Raw genomic sequence first — 25,101 nt, 5'->3', positions numbered from 1 at the left:
TTATTTTGTGAAATTTCTATTAAATACAGTTCATCTTTATTCGCTATTTCAATAACTATTGTAGTAATTATAACACTTTGAATATATTACACAGTTTTAGATATAAAATAAGAATTATATAATTTATATTATGTAGTATAATTTCGTTTTACTACTTGACATGCAGCTATAATTAAATTGGTTATTCAGTAAATTATTAGAATTTTTAAAAAGATATATCTCAAATTATTATTATTATAAAATTAGAAGTTTTAATATAGTAACTTGAACGCTGACATGCTTAAATTATACAATTTGAAGCTGTCAATCATTTTACTAAACTTTATGAAGCAATAAAATTAAATGTAACTATTTCTTGAATTCTAAAATCGATAGTAACGTGTAACTCTTGATTTTCATAATTTTTTTCTTATAAATATTTCATAATTGTCTGATGCATATTATTTTAAACTTATTTTAGAATTAACCTTTTTTCTTAGAAGTTAAATTCAGTTTTTAAACCTTCGAGCAACATAATTGAATAAATTGAAATTAAATTGAATATTTACAGAAAATAATAGATTTACAAATAAATACCGTTGTAATCATTATAGTACGTTCTAAATAGACTTCAATTTCACATATAAAATTTTTTTTTGAATTTTTAAAATATTTATAAAATATATAGGATTCATAATAAACATTATTACTTAGATCTAAGTTATTTAAATGTCAATCCATTAATCTCTGAAGTTTAAATAATTTAATTTTAACAATTCAATAAATGAAATAATACTTCTTTTGATAATATTTATTATATAAAGTGTTCCATACAAAATAAAAGCAATATAGAAATTCTATAATATATAATACATATACAAAATTAAATCTGTATTTCATAGACACTGAAAATAATAAAAATATATAATTAAAACAGCTATTTATGAAACTTCGATATGACAAAACTTTTCTAAATAATAAAAAGTCAATTAATATCAATTTTCATTATCTTACACTAATTACATAAAATAATAAAACAATTTCTTGCATTAACCGGTTTTTTTGCACAATTTAATGTACAATTTATGCGCAATTTTATGGCAGATACGATTAGTTACTACTAATATTGGATAACTTGGATAATAATAATTAATAGATTTCTGTATTAATAATTAATAATAAATTAATAAGTTAATTGTACTAAAGAGTCCATGTATAGATAAAATATTGGCTTCTTTAAGTTTAATATTATTATATTGCATTAAATTATTATTGTAATTTTGAAATTTCAATTATTCAATTAAATCACAAATTAATTGATTATATACATTTTATAATAAAAGCAAAGCATACATTTATTTTATTTAATTATTATTTTTGGGAAAGTTCATAATTGATTTTATATCTATACGTTACAAATAAATAAAAGTTTAATCCATTAAAAAAAAACGAATTAAAATTGTAAAATATCCCCTTCAAATAATACTCATATCTACATTTATAATTTTATAAAATGCCTTAAATCTCATAATAAAAAAAAAAAAAAACAAAATTGAAAATGCAATAAAATATTTATCTATTAATATATGCTTTAACAAAACTTTTACTAATATTATGCAAGATTACATGATATAATGTCACCTATATCTGTTTCTTCATTCCAGTTATGATAAAGATCTACCGTAGCATGGAAGTCACTCGAAAAGCAAATTCAACGTTAGAGAAACTTCAAGTGAGATCAAACTTAGCAACGTGCGAAATTTATAGTTTTGCAAATAACTTCTTTTGCAATAAATACGATTAACGATAACTATAATAAGATTATTGCAGTTAATGTTTCAAGTAATACTATGCTATTGCAGTAAGTCTAGGTTTCAATTGATTATCGATGCACTTAGAATATGCAACATATGCAGCCATATACAACAAAATCTGATATCGAAATTTTATAGACTGTGTTAGAGGCAAAATACATAGACCAACTGCTGTATAAATTTTTCTTTAAAATTTAGTCGAAATATTCTATTATATACAATATATTCGTCACTAAATGATATAATTTTATAATTATTTTATACTGAAGTCCATATTATAATAAAAATATTGCTAAATTATCTTAAAGTATCACCAAATCATTAATCAATATTAAATTACACTACATTAAGAAATGCATATACAATATTGCAACGATTGTAAGTTATTTTTTATTGAATTTTTTAAAAATTGTTAGACAATCATATAGTTGGTTTAAATCTGTTAGATTAGGATATTATAATAATTTCTCAACAAAATTAGTACCATCATATTGCTGAAATCTTCATTCATTTTATTATTCTTACGATTTTTTTTTACTCACTTTTTTCGAAGTCGGGGTTGAATTTACAAAAATAATTTTAATGCTTATTACATATCTGTCATGTATTGCAAATAAAACATAACGCGATTAACCGTAATTAAACTAAAAAGTTTTGTATAAATAATATTTTGAATGTAAAAAATTAATAAATAACCTTTTAAATATATAGAGACACAACTAATTATGTCTAACAATAATTACGAACAATACGAAAGCTTTTACATTAAGCGTGGTAAACTTATAACCTGATTTGTTATTCATATAAAACAGTAAACGTATCGATCGACATCAAAATTATTCTCACAAAATTAGCCGCTCATTGATATCCATTATACAATAAATCGATAATATAATCTTGCTGTATTTGAATCTGAAATCGTAAGCTTGCGTTCTAGAATATGTTTTAAATTTATTATATAATAAATGCTGTTTTCAGTAGCCAAATATATATTTTTTATATATGTACAAATATACATTATGAGGTTGAATGTAACGAATTTTACTATAAAGCACACATTTTTATAGGTAATCGCAGGTTATATGAGTAAATAGACAAATTTTCATTTTAAGTAAAATTATATTATATATACTTCACTATTAATGACATATTATCTCTTTATAAATAATCCAACTATCAGAATTTAATGTTAGAAACTTGTTATATTTCTAAGCCAGTTTAATTACTTTTTTACAAAAGGTATAATTTGAATTAATATTTTCATATATCTATTTAAAATTATAATATTTATTTTACACTTTAACATTTATTTAATTCATAAATTTTAATGTTATTTATGTATACTTATTATATAAGTTGTGCATATAATACATAATAGTAATATAATAGTATCTACCAATATAATAATAATATAAATAATAGTACTTAAATTTAATAAAAATAAATTTAATCCATGGTAAGAATATTCTATAAATTAAACAAACTTTACCATTAAAATTTTTATACTTATGTAATTTATCTATCTGTTTTTTTCTTTTTCTGGTCCGTACTATATTTTAATTTAAGATTCTAAGAAATTAAATTTTGAAATAATTTGAAAACATAAATATTTATTTAAAAAAGGAACAATATTTGTTCTTTATCATTATCTCAATATTATTATAAATTTATGTTAAGAATTAGTGGCGATTGATATACATTATGTATTTTTCTGTAATTTTTCACATTTTAAAAAAATTAAATTGAATAAAAAAAACGTATAATTCACATTACCATAGTGAGAAAATCTAATATTCCATATACGTATATGTAAATCTGCAATTTATATTTTAAGTATAAAAGTTTTTTAATATCTATAATAAAACCAAAAAAATGTTAAAAATGGTTCTAATAAATTACATTCCTATAATGTTATCGTCTTTTAATGAATAATATCTAATGATGGTGGTAAACCCTGGAATAATGAAACCACCTTTCTGTAATACTAATATGCCATTTAATACTAGAATGCCAGAGATAGAGACAGAGAGAGATAGCTGATAAATTTACTTATCGAATTCTTCAGTCTTTCTTGTAGCTCTGATCTCTAATAATGTAATTCTATTGATTATGTAATACTAAACTATAATAATAATATAATTGTGATGCTTGGTCTTCTTACGCTTGCCTCGTATTAAGATTTGAATAAGTTATTTGTTAGTACCTCATTTTGTCACTTTTAATTTATCCTACAAATTGCAAATTATTTTTCTTGTTAAGTTTTGGTTAAATTTATTTAAGTCTCCAGTGAGATTCTGTAAAGCAGAAATTAAGTTTATATTATTCGCCATTTATGGAAGCCTAACATGTATCGGTACTACATCATATATATATATATATATATATATATGCGTATGCATGTTTAACAACCTATTTTTTAAACATATATAATATATCCAGTGGCGTAGCGTTTGAAGCCTTATTAACTGTATTTTTATTCTTTATTTTGTAAATTGTAGTATTTCTAAATTTGATGACTTTAAATGACAATATTTTTTAATGTATTACAATTTTTTTATATAATAATATTAAATGCTATATTATTAATTAAGAATTATTTAATATTTATAATATTTTTTTTTGTATTTTGTTTTATTATTTCCATTGAATATATAATAAATTGCAATTTATAATAAATTAATATATATTAATATATTACTACGACTTTTTCTATCATTTTACTTGAATATATTGGGAAATCCACACTTACGAATATATTTAAGAAAAGAATCTTTTAATACTTTGTAATCTTTTTTATTTCAGATTTGATCATTTTTATAAACGCATGTATTCTGTATATATGTTTGTCCAATATTACGTCCTTTTTATACATAACATCTACTCAAGAACTTTTGTTAAATTTTTTTCATTCTATTTTTCTTTTCACTAGCTTGCATTGTAACAAACATATATTAATAGGTTTGATAAACTTTCACGAAAATAGAGATTTTTCAATTATTATGAAATTTTCATTATTGTAAACATCAATATACTGACAATTTTAAGTACTTAAAATTATTTTTTAATAAAAGTTTCAATGATAATATTTAATTTAACGTTTTTCTCAATTTGAATCATTTTATTTTATAAAAATCCATCTTTAATGGCGGAACATATTTTCTTCAATATACTTTTATTTCATTTCATTTCATTTCATGATTGATATTATCATTTATGGTTTTTAATAAATTGTATACGATACTACATTTTATTTCTAATGATTTAACGATAAATTTTTATTTCATAAAAATCTAATTAGAAATCTAGAAATTTATTAAATTTACTACCTATAATCGACGTATTATAAAAATAAGACAATAGTCATACAAATGAACTTAACTGTTTATAATTAATAACCTTTTAGTCAAGATATAAAATAATCATTATATATGTTCCTCAAAAAAAGAAATGTAAGATAAAAATTACATTATATTATATTTATCCCAATATATAGTTATTCAATTTTCAACGTATACAAACATACAAGGTGAATCAGATTGTAAAAAACTATTATAGATTAGAATTATAGTATTATAAAATTAGTGCTTTTAAACAATATTAATTATTACATTATTATTAAAATAATGTATATTTATAAGATTTAAATAAATGTTTTCATAATACACGTACGAATGAACGCATTCTTGAAAAGTTCACTACCCACGCTATTATGTCTTATTATATATTTAAAGTTATTTAACTGGATTATCATAACCATAAAATATAATAATTTTTTACTGTTTAATTTGCAACATTACGAATATATTTATATTATTTAAATTATAAAATTACTGACACTATATTTATCGAACAAAATAATAAGAAAAAGTAGAAAAATATAAAAATCTAAATTAAAACCAATTTCCTCATAAAAGAAATCGTTTTGTTATCGCATAATAATATCAAATTACTATTTACCGCTTAAGCGAAAAATGGTAATAAAGATTTGAAAAATATGAATTTTATAAGCAAATTGTATAAGCATTGGTAAATATGGAGCTTAACAACAAAATTTGCCTGAATTGTGTCGCGAAATTCTGAAAAACTGAGAATCTGACAATTTACGGTGGTCATTATTAGTGCTTCAAATCCCATTAGTATCCATCGACGTTCTTCTTCCATCAAGCCGAATAAAAATACAACTGTATACAGGACTCAACTGCAAGAGCCATGTGGACGAATGTCAATGACAACGTGACTAGAACACATTTGGACATGGATTTATTTGATGACAAACATGAAGAATCTGGATAGCCCACATTAATTTATGTACTTAGTGATGAATCCAATAAGCATAAATCTATGATCATGCACATATCTAGACACACACGAACTCACGTGCAAATACATAAATATGTATTCAAGTATAAAATAAAATCGATCTGCGTATTTTACTATCTTTATCTTAGTCTTATTAATTCACTCGTTGTATTTTTTGATGATTTAAATAAGATATTTCCCAAAGAACTAACAACTCTTAGTTTATATATAGAAATACAAATAATAAGACTTTCAGAATAACACAAATATATTCATAATTTAAGAACTTAAATAAAAATTCTTTTCTACATTAATGTTTATAAATAATCATGAGATGTTATTAACATTATTCCATTTTATAATTGAATATAAAAGAATATTAGTTATATACAGAAGTATAGTTTTATTTTCTTATTAAACGCTGTAAATATCATGTAAGTTTGAAATAATCATAAAGAATGAAAAAAAATTTTAATGATTAATAATATCTATGTTAAGCAATTTTTATAAATCATTGCCAGCTTACAGAAATCAAATGAAAAATTTACTCCACTTTTATCTTTTTTATATGTATATATTAAATATAATTCGTATTGTATTCTGATGAATTAGATTTTCTAATCCGTTGATGCAATCAAATTAGATTTTGTGACGTAGTAAATCCATTACAAAACGGAAACTGTATACAAAGGTTTAGATAATTCAGTCTGCTTAATTAAATGCTATAGATTGTCTAGGAATGTATTATTTAAGCGGAACTATAATACTATAGTATAATAAAGAAACAAGTAATCACGTTATCTAATTTAAGGCTTGACAGGTAAGACATTGTATGAACTCTCTTTAGTTACTACATATTTCATATAGTTACTTACAACACAATTTCAATTATTCTAGGAATACGATTACTTAAAGGCGTCTTTTAAAGTTCATATTAACTATTACTATTTTATGTTTGAATATATTATAAGATTAGCATTCATATAATTTTAAGTTTATAAAGTATGTGTCTTTATGAAAAACTATTTCCAAATATTACATTAGTACAAAACTCAGATAATAATCAATATTACGTAAGCTATAAATTATTAAAAAAAAAGAGAGACATTAATTACAGTTGTATCTACATAGATTCTAACTATTAATATCAATTATTTATTTTCGTATATAACTCGCTTAAAAACATTGACAGTTTGAAGTTTGCCTGTATCTTATCCGTATCTACTTTATGACTTTGTAGAATTTGATTTACATAAATAAAATTTTAATAATATTTTTTATTAGAAATTATTGTAGAACATTTATTTACCGATTTGAATACATATAATGTACATAATCTAAAGTTTAGTAGTATGTTCCTCATAGGTGAATATTTAATATTTTATATAAAACAATATAATACTACATTTTTTGTATGATTAATTATCTGGGAATAAATTAATATGAAAATTCAATACAATATTTTTAGCAAATATTATAAACCATATACTTTTACAGCATAATTTGTTATAATAAAATTTTTTCATTTTATAATAAAAAAACTATTCGGACAAATTTAAATACATATTTTTTAGTAGTAATCTAAAATAAAACAAAAAATCGATTAACAAAAATTGTATAATAGAAGTAATTTACGTAATTTAAAAAATACTTAAATGTTAAAAATAGATATTTCTTTGGATTATATAATATTATTTAATAATAATCAAACTATTTCTGTTAATAAATAAAAAACAAAAAACGAAAAATAATGTAATTATATTATTGAGTATGTTTCAAAAGAGTAATTAACATAATAATCTAATACTATCATTTTTAGCTTTTATAAAGTTGAAATATTACATATTAACTTATACAAAATTCCAAAAATTATATTTACTTAAAAAAATTTCAATCTACGGCAGATTTTATTTTCTATACAGATTTAAATACCTAGGCCAATCAAGTAATATTAAACAGAAGAATCAAGTTATTCAGTATAATATCTATGTACGTTTTTATTTTTTGTGACTCATGACTATTTTTTTCCGACTGTATTATATTACTAAGTTAGAACAGAATGTTCATTTCTCTCTTTGTGTCTTATTTCATATCTTCTTTTTTATTATTTTATCATTTTTCTGTCTTTGTATTTGTTTTATTATCTGCATTCCGGCATTTTTCGCAAAGAAAAACCATGGCTCAATTCCGACGGAAAAACGATTCCGAGTATACCCCTCTTCTTTTCTATCTTCCCGATGCCCAAATCCATACATGTGTATATATACTTTATTCTCCTTTTCGAGCGGAATTTCAATAGAAAATTCACATTGAAATTCTGTTGGGTGGTAAAGAATGTAAATTTTGCAAATGTTAAAATACACCACTAAAAGCCTTTTTCATTCTTTCCGTCATTAACTATCTCTATCCGTATATTTCTCTTTTCGTGTCTACCCTTCGTTTCGTTCTTATCTGATTATGCCTGTGTCTTTCTCGGTCAAATGCCGATCTAAAACATCAATTTCTAAATTTTAGCATACTTAACGAACTTAAATAACAACATTTTACTTGCATGTTATTTTTACTCAATGCGGCTTACGACTAGTAAATATACTCACTAGCGTTCCTTCCCATCTTTTCGCTAATGTAAATATCTTTCCGGAGGGCATTAATGAACGTCGACGAAGGTAACTACTTCAGGAAGTAGAACATTTCAACTTGCAATTCACTGATAGGACTTTACATTCACTTAGATTAAGTTTTTTTCGAATATCTCATAAGTAATCAACAAATTAAATTAGTAATAGACGCTTATAATTATGAAAAAATTACAAAGCGCTTGACCAATTAAAACAATAATTGCTTATATTTTCTTTAGAGATGTCAAAAATATTTCTATTTTAATTAAACATAATTTGTGAAATGAAAATTTATGAAAATATTTGAAAAACTTCGTCCCGTAATTTTCAATTTGATAATAATTCAACATCATAATTAAATATATATATCTCTGTGTACTTAAAAAAAGCCAATCTACAAAATACTATAAATTTCAAATTTATGACAGAGAAAAAAATTATTAAAAATGAATGAATCATTTTTTCTTATTGAAATTTATCGTATATATATATATATATATTTATTTATTTATTTATTAAGATATAATATTTTAATATTATAATAAAAAATTAATTAATTTACGCGTTTTAATACACGAAATATCTTAATTTTCAGAAATTTACTTTTACGTTTCTTTGAATACAGACAAAAATGAAATATTAATTAACACTGTATAAAAAATGTATGAAAAATTTATAACGAAGAACTTGCTAAATATGACTAACTAAAACGAATATTTCTTTTCATCAAATATTATTTCAGTTAAATAATAAATTTGAATACGAACACTTAATGCATTTTAGAAACAAAATACGTTCTAGAATATTAATTTTTAATTATGAAGATTTACTTTATACGAAATTCATACAATCCCGATTGTGTCGATAATTTTTATGACAATGTTCAATGATGTTATGTTACTGAAAACTCAAGGGCAAATTCGTAATTGCAATGATATATATTCATTGTTTATTTCATAAAATACATCAAAATAGATACAAACGGATCTTTAAAAAAGTAAATAAATACATACCCCCGTATATGATGGCATGAAAAACTTGAAAAAACTCAAAGCAAAGAAAGTCACATTTATCATAATTAAAATTCAGAATAAAAGAGTGATGCGCAAGTCAGTGCATTCCCTACAACCGCTCTAGTTTTCTCGTTTGTTTGCATAATCTCCCTCTCTATCTTTCTTCAATTCTCATCTCTACCTTTAACCAAAATGAAAGAACTGCTTGCAATAAATTTGCACGAGGAACTCCTTGACATGATAAAAAAGCATTTCCAAGTAAGAATGAAAATTCAAAGAAGAAAAAATAATGAAAAAGCCGTGATGTACATAAACTTTTCTGCCGTATTTACTTGCTGTCTCAAGCGAGTAAATGAACGATCGTACGCAAAAACAAGCACCGTTACAAAAAGAAAATCCCGTCACCTACCACCCAAAACACTTTTAATTCTTAATGTATAGGTCAGATGAATAGTAACAGCTCTGATTTTTCATGACTCGTCTTATATGACTCGTATATATATATATCTAAATACGAATGATAAAAAATGCAAGAGGTCACATGGATTTTACTAAGGAGACAAGCCGTAATAGAGAATCTGCTCTAGCTTCTCAATTATTGCAGAAGGAATACTTGAAGATATTTTAATATGTGTACCTTAAAATTTAGGGGTAAAAAGTTTAGAAATCCGAATTCTAGTTAGTATAGCACTACATTTTAATGAAACTACTCTACTTTCTTTATTAATCTTGGACTTTTATATTACCTGAATAAAATGATAAAGGCTTTAAAATAACATATTATATATCATTGTCTAATGTATATAAATATTCCAAATTAAAGTATGTGCAAAACTGTAAGTAAAATAATTTACAGATATTTCATTTTTCATTCAGCTCCCCCCCCCCTTTTTTTGTAAAAAAAGGAGGCAGTAAAATTTGTAAAACTGGTTTTAATAATTTTATCAATAACTTTCTATTTTCATCACCAAATGTAAAAATACCTAACGCTTACATATTTATTAATTAAATTATTTGTATAATCTATATCTTATTTAAACTATTGTTAATCATAATTTACAAATATATAAAACAAAAATAATTTACAAATATTTACTTTGCAAAATTCCCTTCAGCTTTTATGCTTTGTAGTTGACTGCAGCAAATTTTCGTTAGTTATATTAAACAATACTTTATTACTATTCATAATCAATTTCCTTTTGATATTTTATGGATGTACATGGAATTTATTAATAAAAACAAATTACAGATGTTTATACAAATCAATATGCCATAATGAAATGGGCAAATACAAAGGTATCGTCTAAATAAAAATAAAATTTTTTAAGTAACTACATATCTACGATACTTTATTTTACATTTTATCTCAACTATTTTATAGTTAATTAATACTATTTAGGCAAAATTAAATACAATAATTTTAATAATAAATATGTAAGCGTTATTATATTATAAATTATAAACTATTATACTTGTCACAAAATTTAAAATCCATTTAATTACTCATATTAATTAATATTTTTAAATATTATACAGTATAATAGTTTAATAGTTATAATAAGTTTTATTGATTCCAATAAATTTGCTTCATAATGATTTGTTTGAAAAATTAATTTTACGCCGCTAATCCAACTAAAATTATAAGTACAATTTTATATCTTCAAATAATTCTACTACAACCATTTCAAATATTTTTATAATCATGAAGTATTTTATAAATAATTATAACATATATTATATTCAAATTTTAATTTTAAGTTTTAATTATTCAGTTGAAAATTTAAAAATGTGATTGGGAGTTATAAATATATTTTATTTTAATTTAGAAATTCGACAAATTTATAATAAAAATTAAAAATAAACATAAATGTTTAAAAATAACAGATATAAAAGTAATTAATGCGAAAGATAATTGTTTTTCTAACTTTGGAGAAATTATTATAAGTCATTATCTTCGAGAATATCGATTAAACATAATTATATTTATTTGAACTAAGTTTCTCAAAAGTAAAATACGCTACAAAATATATGCTTGCAAACTTTTTTCTGACTTGATGAAACGACTTAAATTAAAAAAGCTACATAGATATATCATATTTTCATGTCTACATCGCAATTATGAATATATATGTTACTTTTATATTATTAAAATTAATATGAATAATATAAATGTAGGACAAATTTGTTCCATTAATTATTAAACTTACTATATTTAAATAAACCTTATATTCATCCTCTTAAATAAAATCAGAAAAGTAAAAGGTTCAGTTAGAAATGTTCACGAACTTTGTATTGATTCCTCATTTTATTCAATGAAATTTTTAATTATTATTAGAATTATCGAAGACTATTAGAAAGAAAAAAGTAAATCTTTTCTTTAAATTAATACTGAAATTCTTGTTTTCAATTCCACTCTGCATACTATAATTGTTTTGTTACAAATTATTCTTATAGTTATTCGTTTTTGTAGTTTTCGTTATAATTTGTATTTTCTAAAATATTTATAAATTTTTAAATTCATATGACAACTTATAAATTAACAATTTTTACGTTAATCAATAATAAAGCACATTAGTAATAAAATCAGATATTTTGAAAATAAATATAAATTAATATTTACATAAAATAATATTAAAATATTTTAATTGTTCATAGATACCTAGTATTTTCACGGAATTATCATCTGTATTTCTCTAAGTGCAACGAGAAATTTAAAAAAGATTGAGATTATTTTTTAAATATTCTTCTTTTCAAAATTCTATTAAATATCAAATTATTTATAAACTATTATCATTGCTCATAGAAGTTTAAATTATTGTAATTTATTTCAATATTTCGGTTTTTATTCTTATTTAAAAGATTATTTTAATAGTTTATAAGAATAAACAATTTAATTATAATTTATTGATAACTAATGTAAATACTCTTTTGAATAATTTATAATTATCACTTAAAATTATGTTAATTTTAATCTACAAGATTGTTAAAATTTTCAAATCATATTATCTTCGATTCATTTTCAAAGATACATTTCCTCTAAATATCAATCTAAATATCACTTTTATCAATAAATATGACTTTTTATAAATATGTTAAGAGTTGAATTTAAAATGATTTACATACGATACATATTAGATAAAGAAATAATTTATAAAATCAAAATTAATCATTTTATTACATGAAATATCTACCCAATGTGCACATATATTCGATATTTTATACATATTGGATATTATATAAATATTTATACACTAATACATCGTTTTGACGGCATCTTAACAAATTTTTTGATACATACTGAGAGAAAATATAGAGAAGATCAAATCAAATTCCAGCGAAAATGGTAATTATAAAATATTTCGAAATCGTGATATTGAATTTTTGAACAGCTATACGAAAATCCTGCTCACCTTTGTTACAGCAATTTACAAACCAAGAAATTGAACAACAATTTTCGCAGCCATACTTTTGTAATATTATATAAAATAGCTGACAATTCACATTTAAAAAAAATATTTAAGTATTTCACGATTGTATATACCTACAAATACATAAATTATAAATAATTGTTTACGACAAACTGAAAAATTAATTATTTTAAAATGACGATAGGATATTAAACCTTTAGGGATCATATAATTAAATAATTTAAAACTCGAGTAAAGTATTTTTTAACATATTTTATAATTGTTATATATTTATAATTTTAATATATTTACATTTATTTAAATTTTTATAATACGAGTAATTATCCACTTATTTTTAATGAATTTTATAGACTTCTTTATTATTGTCACTAATAATATAGATATTCTCATAACTTTTGACTTTTCAATAATTCTTATTCAAATTCAAGATCCATATAATAGGAATAATTTTAATTAGTTTAAAATTTGGAATTATGTTCTACATATGTAATATAATAACAAAAACAGTTTTAAAATACACATATCTTGTTTGCTTTATTATTTTCATTAACTTCCTCAATTTCGTTAAATTTAATAATTATTGGCAGAAAGTGGTGATCGAAAATGAAATAAGAAATAAAGTTTTAAAACGAAAGTTTTATAACTATTCGTCTAATGAGCAGCCTAATCTATTTTGTGTCTAGCCAAAAACTCATGAATTTTAACTTAGTGATTCGTCATCGTAAGACAATTCATGCGCGTATCGTCGGTCACATTGCCACAATTCCAAACCAAATGACGTATGTAATTGAAACAGTAGAATACAAAAATGCTTCAAAAGACTGTGTGAAGGAATTGGAATAGGTGTTTGTCGCACGATTGCTAAGTTTTCAAAAGTTCTATTCATTTTTCCCTACCTGAATCTTCAGCTTTCTATCTAGATACATCTGTGAATACTTCTGTAATCGAGGAATTTACTAATCGCCCCAGTAAGTGGCATCTTAAATTTCACATGTATAATCATAATATACAAATCCCAATTACAATCTATAATATTCTAACGATCAATATTTTCTCGTGTTCTATGAATTTGCAAAACAAAACCGACTTTGGTTAAATTTTAAAATTATAAGCCTTTTTTTTGTAGTATGTTATTGTCGCAATTTATCAAGAATATAGTTTTGTTTGCTTTGCACATTTGTTATAAAATTTCCTTTATATATTACTTATTACATTATCTCCTATATGTGTATCCTAATGTAACACCAATGTATTAAAATTTAGTTAGCGAGAATGAAACTAAACGCTTGAAATAAATGTTTTCATTACATTGTATTTAGAAAGAGTCATAAATCTGAAAAAATAAACGAAACTCTAAGTAATTTACGTTGGCCTATTTAATATCATTACTATTGAACGTTAAACAAACATCAAAGTGCACAACTGGTTCTATTGAAGTGTAGCCACCAAAAGATTAAACCTAATTTATGTACAATCGGGCAGATCGATACTCTCAACACGGTGTATTTGAACTCAATTTATACGCTCTCGCAATGAAAAGTCATTGAAATGCAATGCAGTTTGCAAAGCTCTTCTGTTTTTACCTGTAGTCTTCGCGAGTTTTAATCAATAATCCATATCGTTCGTTTCTACTATGAAACAAAACTGTAATGGCATTTGAAAATACTCTTTCGCAAATTATACAAAGGATTAATTACAAATTTTATTTTTGCAAAAAACTTACACACCATTATAAACATCAGAGATTTTATGTAATATATTTTTCATTAATTTTATAAAAGCTGTTGTACTTTAATTTCAAAATACAAAAAATATATTCATTGTTATAAACGAGAATTTAATAAGCATCGAAACTTATTATTATATTTTGTATCAAACATATTATTTAATAATTTACTTTATTGTTTTAGACACACATAGAATAATATTAATTTTCTTTATATTTATAACTATTATATAATTATTTGACTATTATATAATGTGATAATACTTAATTTTGTTCTGAAGTTGGAAAAGAAAAACGTTTGAATATTGAACATAGAAATACATAAGTTAAAAGTATTATATCATTAGCTTAATCAGCTGGATACTCACATGTATTTTTATAAACTAAATTGTATAATGGTTAATATTATAATAAATTCAAGAAAAATATAAAGCAACATTTATGAATCTTCGCAGATATTATTTTCTTAATATTGGTAAGTATTTCAAACAAAACTTATAATTTCTTAAAATACAGAAACAATTCAACACCTATAGTTACAATTAACTACTATAAAACGGAATAATTTGTTGTGTGTAAATCCTTTTAAGTACTTTTTATTAATTCACATTAAATATTAAAATAATTTCAAATAACGATAAATATTCTAATTTAACTTCATCCTATTCAAGTAAATTTAAGAATTATTAATTGTATAATAAATAAAACTATTAAATTTATAATTGCTCACTATAAAATTTACATATTATATTCAAATTTAATGTTAGAGCTCAATTTTGCAATTGACATTGCTCATAGATTTTTTAATAATTAAAACATTAAACATTTCCATAATAATTTTTAATTAATATGCGGTTTAAGATAATACATCGAATTTAGCGATACGTACAATTGTCAAAATTTTAATGGAATAAAAATGTTATAAAATTCCTTCGTTTTTAGTATATTTCAGTTAATGAAAAAAAGTTAAATTACCTAACATATTCATTACATATTATCATTGAATAGTTGAGCATTGTCTAAGAAAAATGCAATTGTCATATCATATTGTAAAATTGGTAAAATAGTAAAAACAGAATAATATAAAACGTTTGTGTTTAAAATAAAAGTTTATAAAAATTTTACATAAGATGCTTTACATATTTACATCTTGCATGATGAAAAAATAGGCCAATTAAAAAAAAAAATACATTGTTTAATACTGTATTTTGTATGCATATTTCGTTTAAATAAAATGCTAAAAAGAAATTTTTAATTTTTAATTGAAAATAAAATAGTAGGAACTATTGTAAACAAAACACTATTTTATTACAAATGATATAATTATACTAGATTTTGAAATGTAATAAAGCATAAATTTATCTCACTACATCATATGTATTGAAACTTATAATCACTATTTATAATGTTTTAAATATTTAAAAATAATTTAAAAAATTAAGCTACCAAAATTACATTAAGATTATTAGAAAGATAAATTATACAAGAATATTCATATACATACGCATATACATATTCCCATACACTATCTTCTCATGCAATTAATTTTAATTACATTATCAATAAAATATCGTATTTAAAAGAATAAGATTATATTCATATTTAATATTTACATAATGTTTATTACATTACAATAAATCGGTTTACCTAATTATGATATTTCGAAATTATATAACCATTTTAGGTAAAGATATGTCGTTGAACGCGTATCGATTACCATGAGTACCGTCGGACTTCATAACCTAAAAATTATGACTTCGAATATTAATTTATTAATTATAAAATCCTTTGATACCGCTTATAATCACTAATTGATAATACCTATTGTTATTTTAATTATCACAATTTTTATGGGTATATCAGTGGATTCAAAAGAAAAATCTAAATTAACAAACATATTGTAAATTTATATGGCTATTACAAAAATATCTTCTATTTAAAAGAAAAATTCTACGCGCCACTTACGTTATTTCGTCTTGCAATCAATTAACTAAACAATAGCCAAGTGCGGTTAACAGCGGAATTCAAGATTATGGAAAAGATATTTTTACGCAGAACATGCTCGCAAATACCTCGAAACGCTTGCCATGATGTTGCATAGAAGTCAATAAGAGGCGGTGGTGGTCCTACTTCCAAACAATACATCAGTGCGCGTCCGGGTAAACATCGCGACCACTCTATTTTTTCTCGTTAGTATTAAGTGCGCACTTGTTAGTCCATGAAAAGAAAAAGTCTGCTAAGCGCTAACGATATTAGATCAGCCGATCCTCCATGCAACAATGCCTTGATCTTCTAACAGTTGCCATTTACGTATACGCCTTTACGATTATACGTTATTATCTGTGTTTACAAATTATGCGCTTGACGCTATGTAAATACTACATGTAATATGCCTTGTATTCTTAAAATAACTCTTGGGTGAAAAAAAAAAAAACGAAGAAATCGAGAGTGGCCAATGAACAGAAATACAGACGAATGGAGGAAAAAGTGTGCATTATATACGGTTCATGCGATACGGATATACTGTGAGCGAAAAAGAAGAAATAAAAACAGATTGCAGTACCAACCTGTATCATTCCCCGACTGCCAGCCTGCTTCGAATTCCTTACATTTTTTTTCTGTTCAAACAAGAGACAGTAATAGTAGAAGAAAAAGAAATAAATTAGATATACGAAGACAGAGAATTTTGTTTGTGGTTTGGACACTACTTTGTGAGTGCTGAAACTCTTTTATGAGGTCGAAGTAGCTCAAATGAAAAACGTTGACAGGTAAGAGTTATAAAGCACTAGCGAGCAGATAGCGTTAAGAAGAAATATTAGACTTGCCTTCAAGACAAATTTTCTTAATGGTCTATTAAGAGAAGTATCCAGGCCTAGGCAATAATTGCATACCAATAACACCGCAAATAATCAGATCAGATGAGCAATGATTTGTAATGAAAATAACTCATACTTGTTCCGAAAAATGACTGCTTTCAATTATCGCGTGTAGAAACTGCAGTTTTTGCATTTACGATGCAAATGTTTTTCTCAATCTTTGCTTCACACATTTATTTACCATATTATGAAGGCATATAAATCCAGTATATAATATTTTTAAAGAACGTTTAGAAGTCAAATTTATCATTGTACAGCCTTTTTTTTTTCTTTTGATTCTTTATATAAATAATATTCAAGCATACTTATGTCGAAACTGCGACTCGTAAATAATTCAAATTCTTTATTTCGTAATAGCATTGTACTGCAAAATTTATGACTGGGAAAGAGGGTAATATTAGACAAATAATGTTTATTTTCATTTTTAATTCTGCGTAAATATGAAGTATATTTAAATATATTTTAGTTACAATTTTGATATTTTCAGAACGCATATTATTTAAAATTATTGCTCTAAAGTTATTGTAATATCTAAAGTCTACAAATAAATTTTAATTAGATAAATCAATTAGACTCCTTAAACAATAATTAAGAATTTGCGAATTGAAAAAACTTAAAAATATTGATAAAGCTATGTAATGTTATTTGGATAAAACTAATGAGAATTCTCTTTAATTAATTTATACGTTTAAGCATTTAGAATTATTGTTTTATTTGTAACATAAAAAAATTAACACGCGTAATAGAAAATCACTAGCTACTAAATGGTAAAAATAAATATTAAAATGTAACTGTTAAAATCAAATGAATATCATTATTAATCAAAAAAAAAAAAAAAAATTAAATTGTAAAAATATAAAAGTTAAATTTATCAATAGGCGTGATATAAATTATTTTACAATTATTCTCTTTCTATGTGTATTCGCAAATTTAAATGTGTTCATCAATTATAAAAGAAAATTGGAATGAAAAAAATATGAAATATTAAAGTAAGTTTTTAATTACTTGTTATTAAAATCCAAATAATTTTGAACTCGTGAAATTCTAACATCTATTTAATCTTTATTTTTTCTCTTACACTTGATCATATTTAAAAAAAACTGTTTTTATTAGCAAATATTTTGAAAATATTTAAACAATTTTTATATGGCACTATTGAAAATATATTCAAAATATCTGTGAAAAATTGTTTTCTTAAAATATTATAATTTATTGATTTTATATTTGTAACAAATTATGCAGGATGATATTTAATAATTAAGCTCTAGTACCGATGTAAAAGTCAATTCATAAGTAAAATTACACCTATCGTTACATTATGTAATGTTTTGTAAAATTATAAAAATTTACATTGCAATATATTCGAAGTAAATGATAGATTTTTTTATATAAAAATAAGAATAAAAATTAAATTTCATTATATTATTCATTTTAACGATGAAACGAATTAAATTTTTTTGAACAAACAATTTATTTGATAAATAAAAATAGTTGAAATATAAGTAATATTTATTACAATAATATTTAAATTTAAATTAGTAATATATATGTAATAATACTTTATAATTAATTTTACATTATCAATATCGTTTTTGGAAAACAAGAATTTTGTTGATTAACAAGAATTTGCTTGAATTTGGATAATAACGAAACATAACAAAACAAAAAATTAATTTATATGACATAAATGATTTCAGTTTTAAAAACGAATTTAACGATTTTACACAAATATACAATATATGAATACTTCTATTTAGTTTTCTTTTTAATTCAATTATTACGATTTTATCATGTAGTCTCTGATTTTGTATGCTTCAAAAACATTAATAATTCAAGTAAATGCATTTGAAATGAATATTAATCTTCTTTTAAAAATTGCATTGAACAAAATAATTAAAACAGCTTATCACTCGAATCACAAAGGCTAAATGCTGTAGTCATTTAAAACTCCACTTTATGCATTCACTTTTAGAATTTTAATGACTTATTTTTAATAAAAAATAGGATGTACCGAATTAAAACATTTTTAAACTTTGTAAAAATTATACCTTATTTAAAATTTTACAGCTTCATGTCAGAAAGTATACGTTTTCACTCCAAAAAATACTCTCATATATTTTTGCAGTTGTAATAGTCACATATAATAAAATAATCTATGCTTAAAAAAGTTGTAAAAACAGTACGACTCAACTCGTTCGTGACAAATGCGCCTGAAAGAAACAGATAACAGAGAAACAGACATTCTGCCAAAGTTGCACACCCTCACAGATTTTAGTCCTGATGTGAAATAGCACGAACACAGTTTGTGTTTAGTACTTCTTGAGAGCAGGGACGACCCGGCTCTACTTAAGATCTGCCACTGAGAAATCGGATTACAGCTTTATGCTACAACAAGAGCGGGGGCTATACTATTTAGTACATTAATAAAATCAGCATTCTTTACATTGTATATATGATTACGGTATATATTGTATTAAATATTATAAAAATATAAAAAATAAAGATAAAAATATTTCCATAGCAGCTTGTTGATTTTAATTGACATCAAACACAACCATATACATTCTACAAAAACTGCACTGCAAAAATTATTAAATAAATGTAATAATTATATTTATTAATTTTATTGTATTATCAATACTGAAATATAAAGTTAAATAATTAAATAAAATGGGTTTAATATATATATAATATATATATATATTAAATAATAATGTCTAACTATATAGTAATATAAAGACTTCAGTACTTAAGTTGCCATTTTATCTATTATTATTATTATTATTATTATTATTATTATTATTATTATATGTATATATGTACATACTTAAAATATGTAATATATATCATTTATAATATATAATATATCAAATATTTTGATTACTATAATAATTATATTATATTTCTTACGTATATAGATGTTTAATTTGTGTTAAATTTATGTCTATTAAAAAAGTGGTGCATGCGATATTAATAATCACATGATTAATTCTTTTTATTGATAGAAGATTAAAAATTAATTGCTAAAGCGATAAACATCTTTTTTAGACCTTTCTCGTTTTACAACGAAAACATAAGATGAATCCTAAAATTGAATCAGTGCTAAACTCTAATAAATTTGTAGCAGCATTGTAATATATCACAATAATATTCATTAATTGACTAATTTTTTAAAACCATTGACATTTAAAAAAAAATTACAACTATTGGTTGCTTAATATACATTTAACAAATAAATATATATTAAATATTTTTACTATAATATAACATTATAATGTTTAATATTCAAAAATATAATGTCTTGCATGCTTTAAGTAATAAAATATTTTATAAAACACAAATCTTTTATAAAATTTCATAATGTGCATAGTAATGCAAAAAACTTCCTCGGCAGTATTTTTTGCTACACTTACTAGTTTAAAAAAATTTTTGTTTTATTTTAGATGCTTTGATAAAAATTTATCCGACTTATAAAAAATGAAGAATAAGATTTTATAATAGAAACAAAACATTTAAATTTGAAAAACAAACTTCTATTTATTTATTAATTTTATAAATTCTATTCTGTTTATGGATTTGGTTTATATATATAACAACTAAATTTATTATTATTTTCGAATCATTTATTTTAATGAAATAATGCACTCTCAATTTACTTATATATATATATATATATATTAGAATGTCTTTAATAGAAAAATTAACGAATTGTAATATGGAAAAAAGTCTTACAGTTTCATTTAATATTCATAAATTCTCCTTAAAATTTATTAAAAGCATCCACATACTATCAGATATAAAATTATATTTTGTTTTCATAGCTTGCAAAATACATTTGGGAATCAAATATTTCATCGTTGGAGGAACTGAAAATCTTGAGTATGACGTGAGTAGGTATAAATGACTGGAAAATTCTTTGCTTGTAAATATGGAGGTGTAATCTTGTTTATATAAATAAAAAAATTAGTAATATAGCATATATATAAATGATTTACAAGCATAATATTTTTTTCAATAAAATGTGTTTTTATGCATTTTATTCATATAAAAAGGTTGCTATACATTGTTATACATTGTTATACATTAAAAAGCTGTTATTTTTTTAAATAACTAAATTTATCAAATAAATTGTACATAATTAAACAGTTATGTTTAATTTACATGAATATTGAAGCAGTACGACTAAATTGTTAATCTCGATGTATGTAATTAATGGAATGAAAATTATATGTACATTCAAAATTAATTATGTAAGTAAAAGCAATTATTTATAATTACTTTTTATATACATATATTAATTTTTATTATAACTTACAAATTAAATTAAAGAGTAAATCTATATATTAAATGTATTGTTTTAATAAAAGCAAAGAATTCATCATAATATTTAAATAAACTAAAGTAGTTTTCATTATAATCTCTTTCTATATGATTATAAATTAAAATTTTTTTCATAAAAAATAGTAAACTCTTTCAATTTGTTGCTAAATTCTTATGCTATTAGATAAAAAATTCTATAGAGCATATTAGCAAAACTCAAATATGCATAACGCTGACTAGTTTAAATAAAATGTTTTTTACTACAACTAAATTGACAAATCATATATCCAATTCCATTAAAAATTACAATCTCTGTATCGACAGACCAGCGTTGGAGGTGAATTTTCACTTCTTTGGTGATTCGCGTGACGGGGACAAAATTCGAAGTGCCTTCAATAAATTGGTACACCGCCGACGTCTAGGCCAGTTTTTTCTTGAACCGTCACATTTCACCTTTCAACAGAAGCCAGCACTTCGATTGCAGGTAATTTTCAATTTATCACTTTAGACAATATTTAAAAAGATGAACTTGGTAAAAAATGTCATGACAACATTTTTAAGTCGATTTTAAATAAGCTTATTTATATTTTTATTATACATATACGGTGCAATGAAATTTCATTACATTTATTAAAGCTAAACATATATTAAAAAATGAAATTTAAAGCAACTAGCATTTGTTGATATGGAAGAAATTATAAGCTGGATAATAGTAAATTTTTTTTCTCATAATTATAGATATAATTTATAGACAAAAATATAAATACTTTCAAAATTAGTCTTTGAAATAATAATCTTTAAAGATAATAAAACAAAAAATGATTCATCAAAAAGTTGAAATATATCAAATATATGAAATATATAAATAATATAAACAATATAATATAACTAAGAGAATTTGTATAATATTTATTTGTAACAATACATTTAACAACTATACACATATTATAGGATTTCACAGTAAAAAATTTAAAAAGTGGTATTTATTATAATCATTGATTTTTTGAAAAATAATTTATTTTAATTACTACATATAAAAATATTATATGTTAAGGTATCATAAGTTGAAGTGATTAAATTATTCATTTTAGAACAATTTATAATAATTTTTATAAATTCTTATTATTAAACGAGTATTCTAATATAATTTTTATATTATATTTTATTATATTTTTCTTTATATTATATTATATTTTATATATAATATTATATTCTAATATAATTATTTAATCTTTTATATTGTATTTACGTTCAGCTTTTACGAAAATTTCTTTTTAATTTACATTTTTTTTTTATTCGATTAACGAATGTGAGCAATATGAAAATTGTAAAGATTGAAATTAATATTACATTATTTTCGAGTAATTTTACAAAAATTTGATTAAATGCCTAATTATGAATTGCTAAATCTAGGCAATTGAGTCGAATTAAAACTATATGCAACAATAGCATTATGCCAAATCATATCATAAAATAAATATTTGAGAAAGTACATAATTTTAAAAAGTGCTCAACAATTAGGATTGAGGTTAAAGCCTCAAACTCTGACATATAGAGATTGAATTTTCTCAATTATAAGAAATTGAGTTTTTAACACAATATAATAATTTTTACTCTCAAATCAATATGCATACCTGTAACAGAGCATGAATTCAGCTAGACACTATAATTTTACAGGTTTCGATACTTTTAATATCGTATTAATTCTAGAATTTTTTATATTTTCCAAAATAAGATAGAATTTTTCAGATTAAGATACAGAAATTTATTACTAATAAACTATGTACTATCAATATCAATTATAAATATTGTTAATAAATTTTTAAGTCTGCAAAGCAAATTGTAGAACAGTATAATTAAAAATGTGTAAAACTTGTAGAATACGTATGGCACAATGACAAAAAGCTGCATATTTTTCAGTCTATGCTGAAGTATAATATTATCAAGAGTAATCGATCGTATAAATATTAAATATTTAATTTACCTAGTAGAGAAAACAAAAACAAAGATAATTATTCATCCTTTTGTCCTATCTGTTCAAATAAAAATTATTGAATTTTATTACATCGAAAAAGACACAAATTGAAGTTAGAATATTCGACTCTAAGAATCATTAGCATGATACTGAAAAAGTTTTTGAAGTTCTGAAAATTATAAATACCATAATTCATTCTGGATACCTTATCAGAAGGACCAAGTCCATCATAACTATAAATGGATTATACTAAGACACTAGTTTGGATTACAAAGTCCCGGACATATCCTCTCGTTGAAGGTTATGCTACGAACTGCGAAAAGTTGGACGAAAACAAAGTATATGAAAACGTTATTTAATACCAACAATGCGCATATATTAAATATTTCATTCTATAAATCAGTATTTCTTGCCATTTGAATGAAATGCTTCTAACGCGAAAATTATAAAATTTTTATAATAATTTGAAATGGAAGGTTAAATTTTAAAACAAAAATATCTAACTCATTCATTTTTTCAGATTTAAGGTGTACAATATTTATACAGAGGATCATAGAAATAAATAGTATTTATTTTTTAATATATCCAATTATTATGAAAATTGTATTATTTTAAATTGTAATAAGAAAGTTCTTACAAATACATATTAAACAATTAACCATAACTAATTTTTCTCGACACTTTGTTTCACTTGCATAATAACTTTAATATTCTTTTCAATTGTATAAATAAAATACAATTTATACAAATAAATAGCAAAAGCAACATGTAATATTTACAAAAAATGATAGTTTAACTTTATTACAACAAAAATGCGTATATAAAATTTACGTGTACTTCATAATTTCTATTCAGATCATAAATATCTACCTTTCTTCTTAATTTCGACGAATGTCAAGTGATGATAAGACTCAATTTTTTCTATTTTCTTATATATATATATATATATATATATATATAAGAATATATATATATTCTATATTTAATAAATCTTTATCTATCTATCTTAATCTAAATCTATCTTATATATATATAAGAATATATATATATATA

At 22.5% G+C, this 25,101-nt stretch overlaps 1 protein-coding gene across 1 annotated transcript in view; it reads left to right on the top strand.

Moving 5' to 3' along the window:
• The window catches only part of LOC105361402 (uncharacterized), a 102,347-nt gene that overhangs the window by 51,480 nt on the left and 25,766 nt on the right, over positions 1-25,101 (top strand). Inside the window, exons 7-8 of the mRNA XM_011498566.1 lie at positions 21,575-21,639; positions 22,398-22,557. Of these exons, the coding sequence (XP_011496868.1) occupies positions 21,575-21,639; positions 22,398-22,557 (225 nt within the window). The remainder of the gene's footprint in view (positions 1-21,574; positions 21,640-22,397; positions 22,558-25,101) is intronic.

Source organism: Ceratosolen solmsi, unplaced genomic scaffold (genome assembly GCF_000503995.2).
Source record: "Ceratosolen solmsi marchali unplaced genomic scaffold, CerSol_1.0 scaffold30, whole genome shotgun sequence".
Classification (NCBI taxonomy): domain Eukaryota; kingdom Metazoa; phylum Arthropoda; class Insecta; order Hymenoptera; family Agaonidae; genus Ceratosolen; species Ceratosolen solmsi.
The sequence above is the reverse complement of the archived record's forward strand: the minus strand, read 5'-3'. Positions and strand labels throughout refer to the sequence as shown.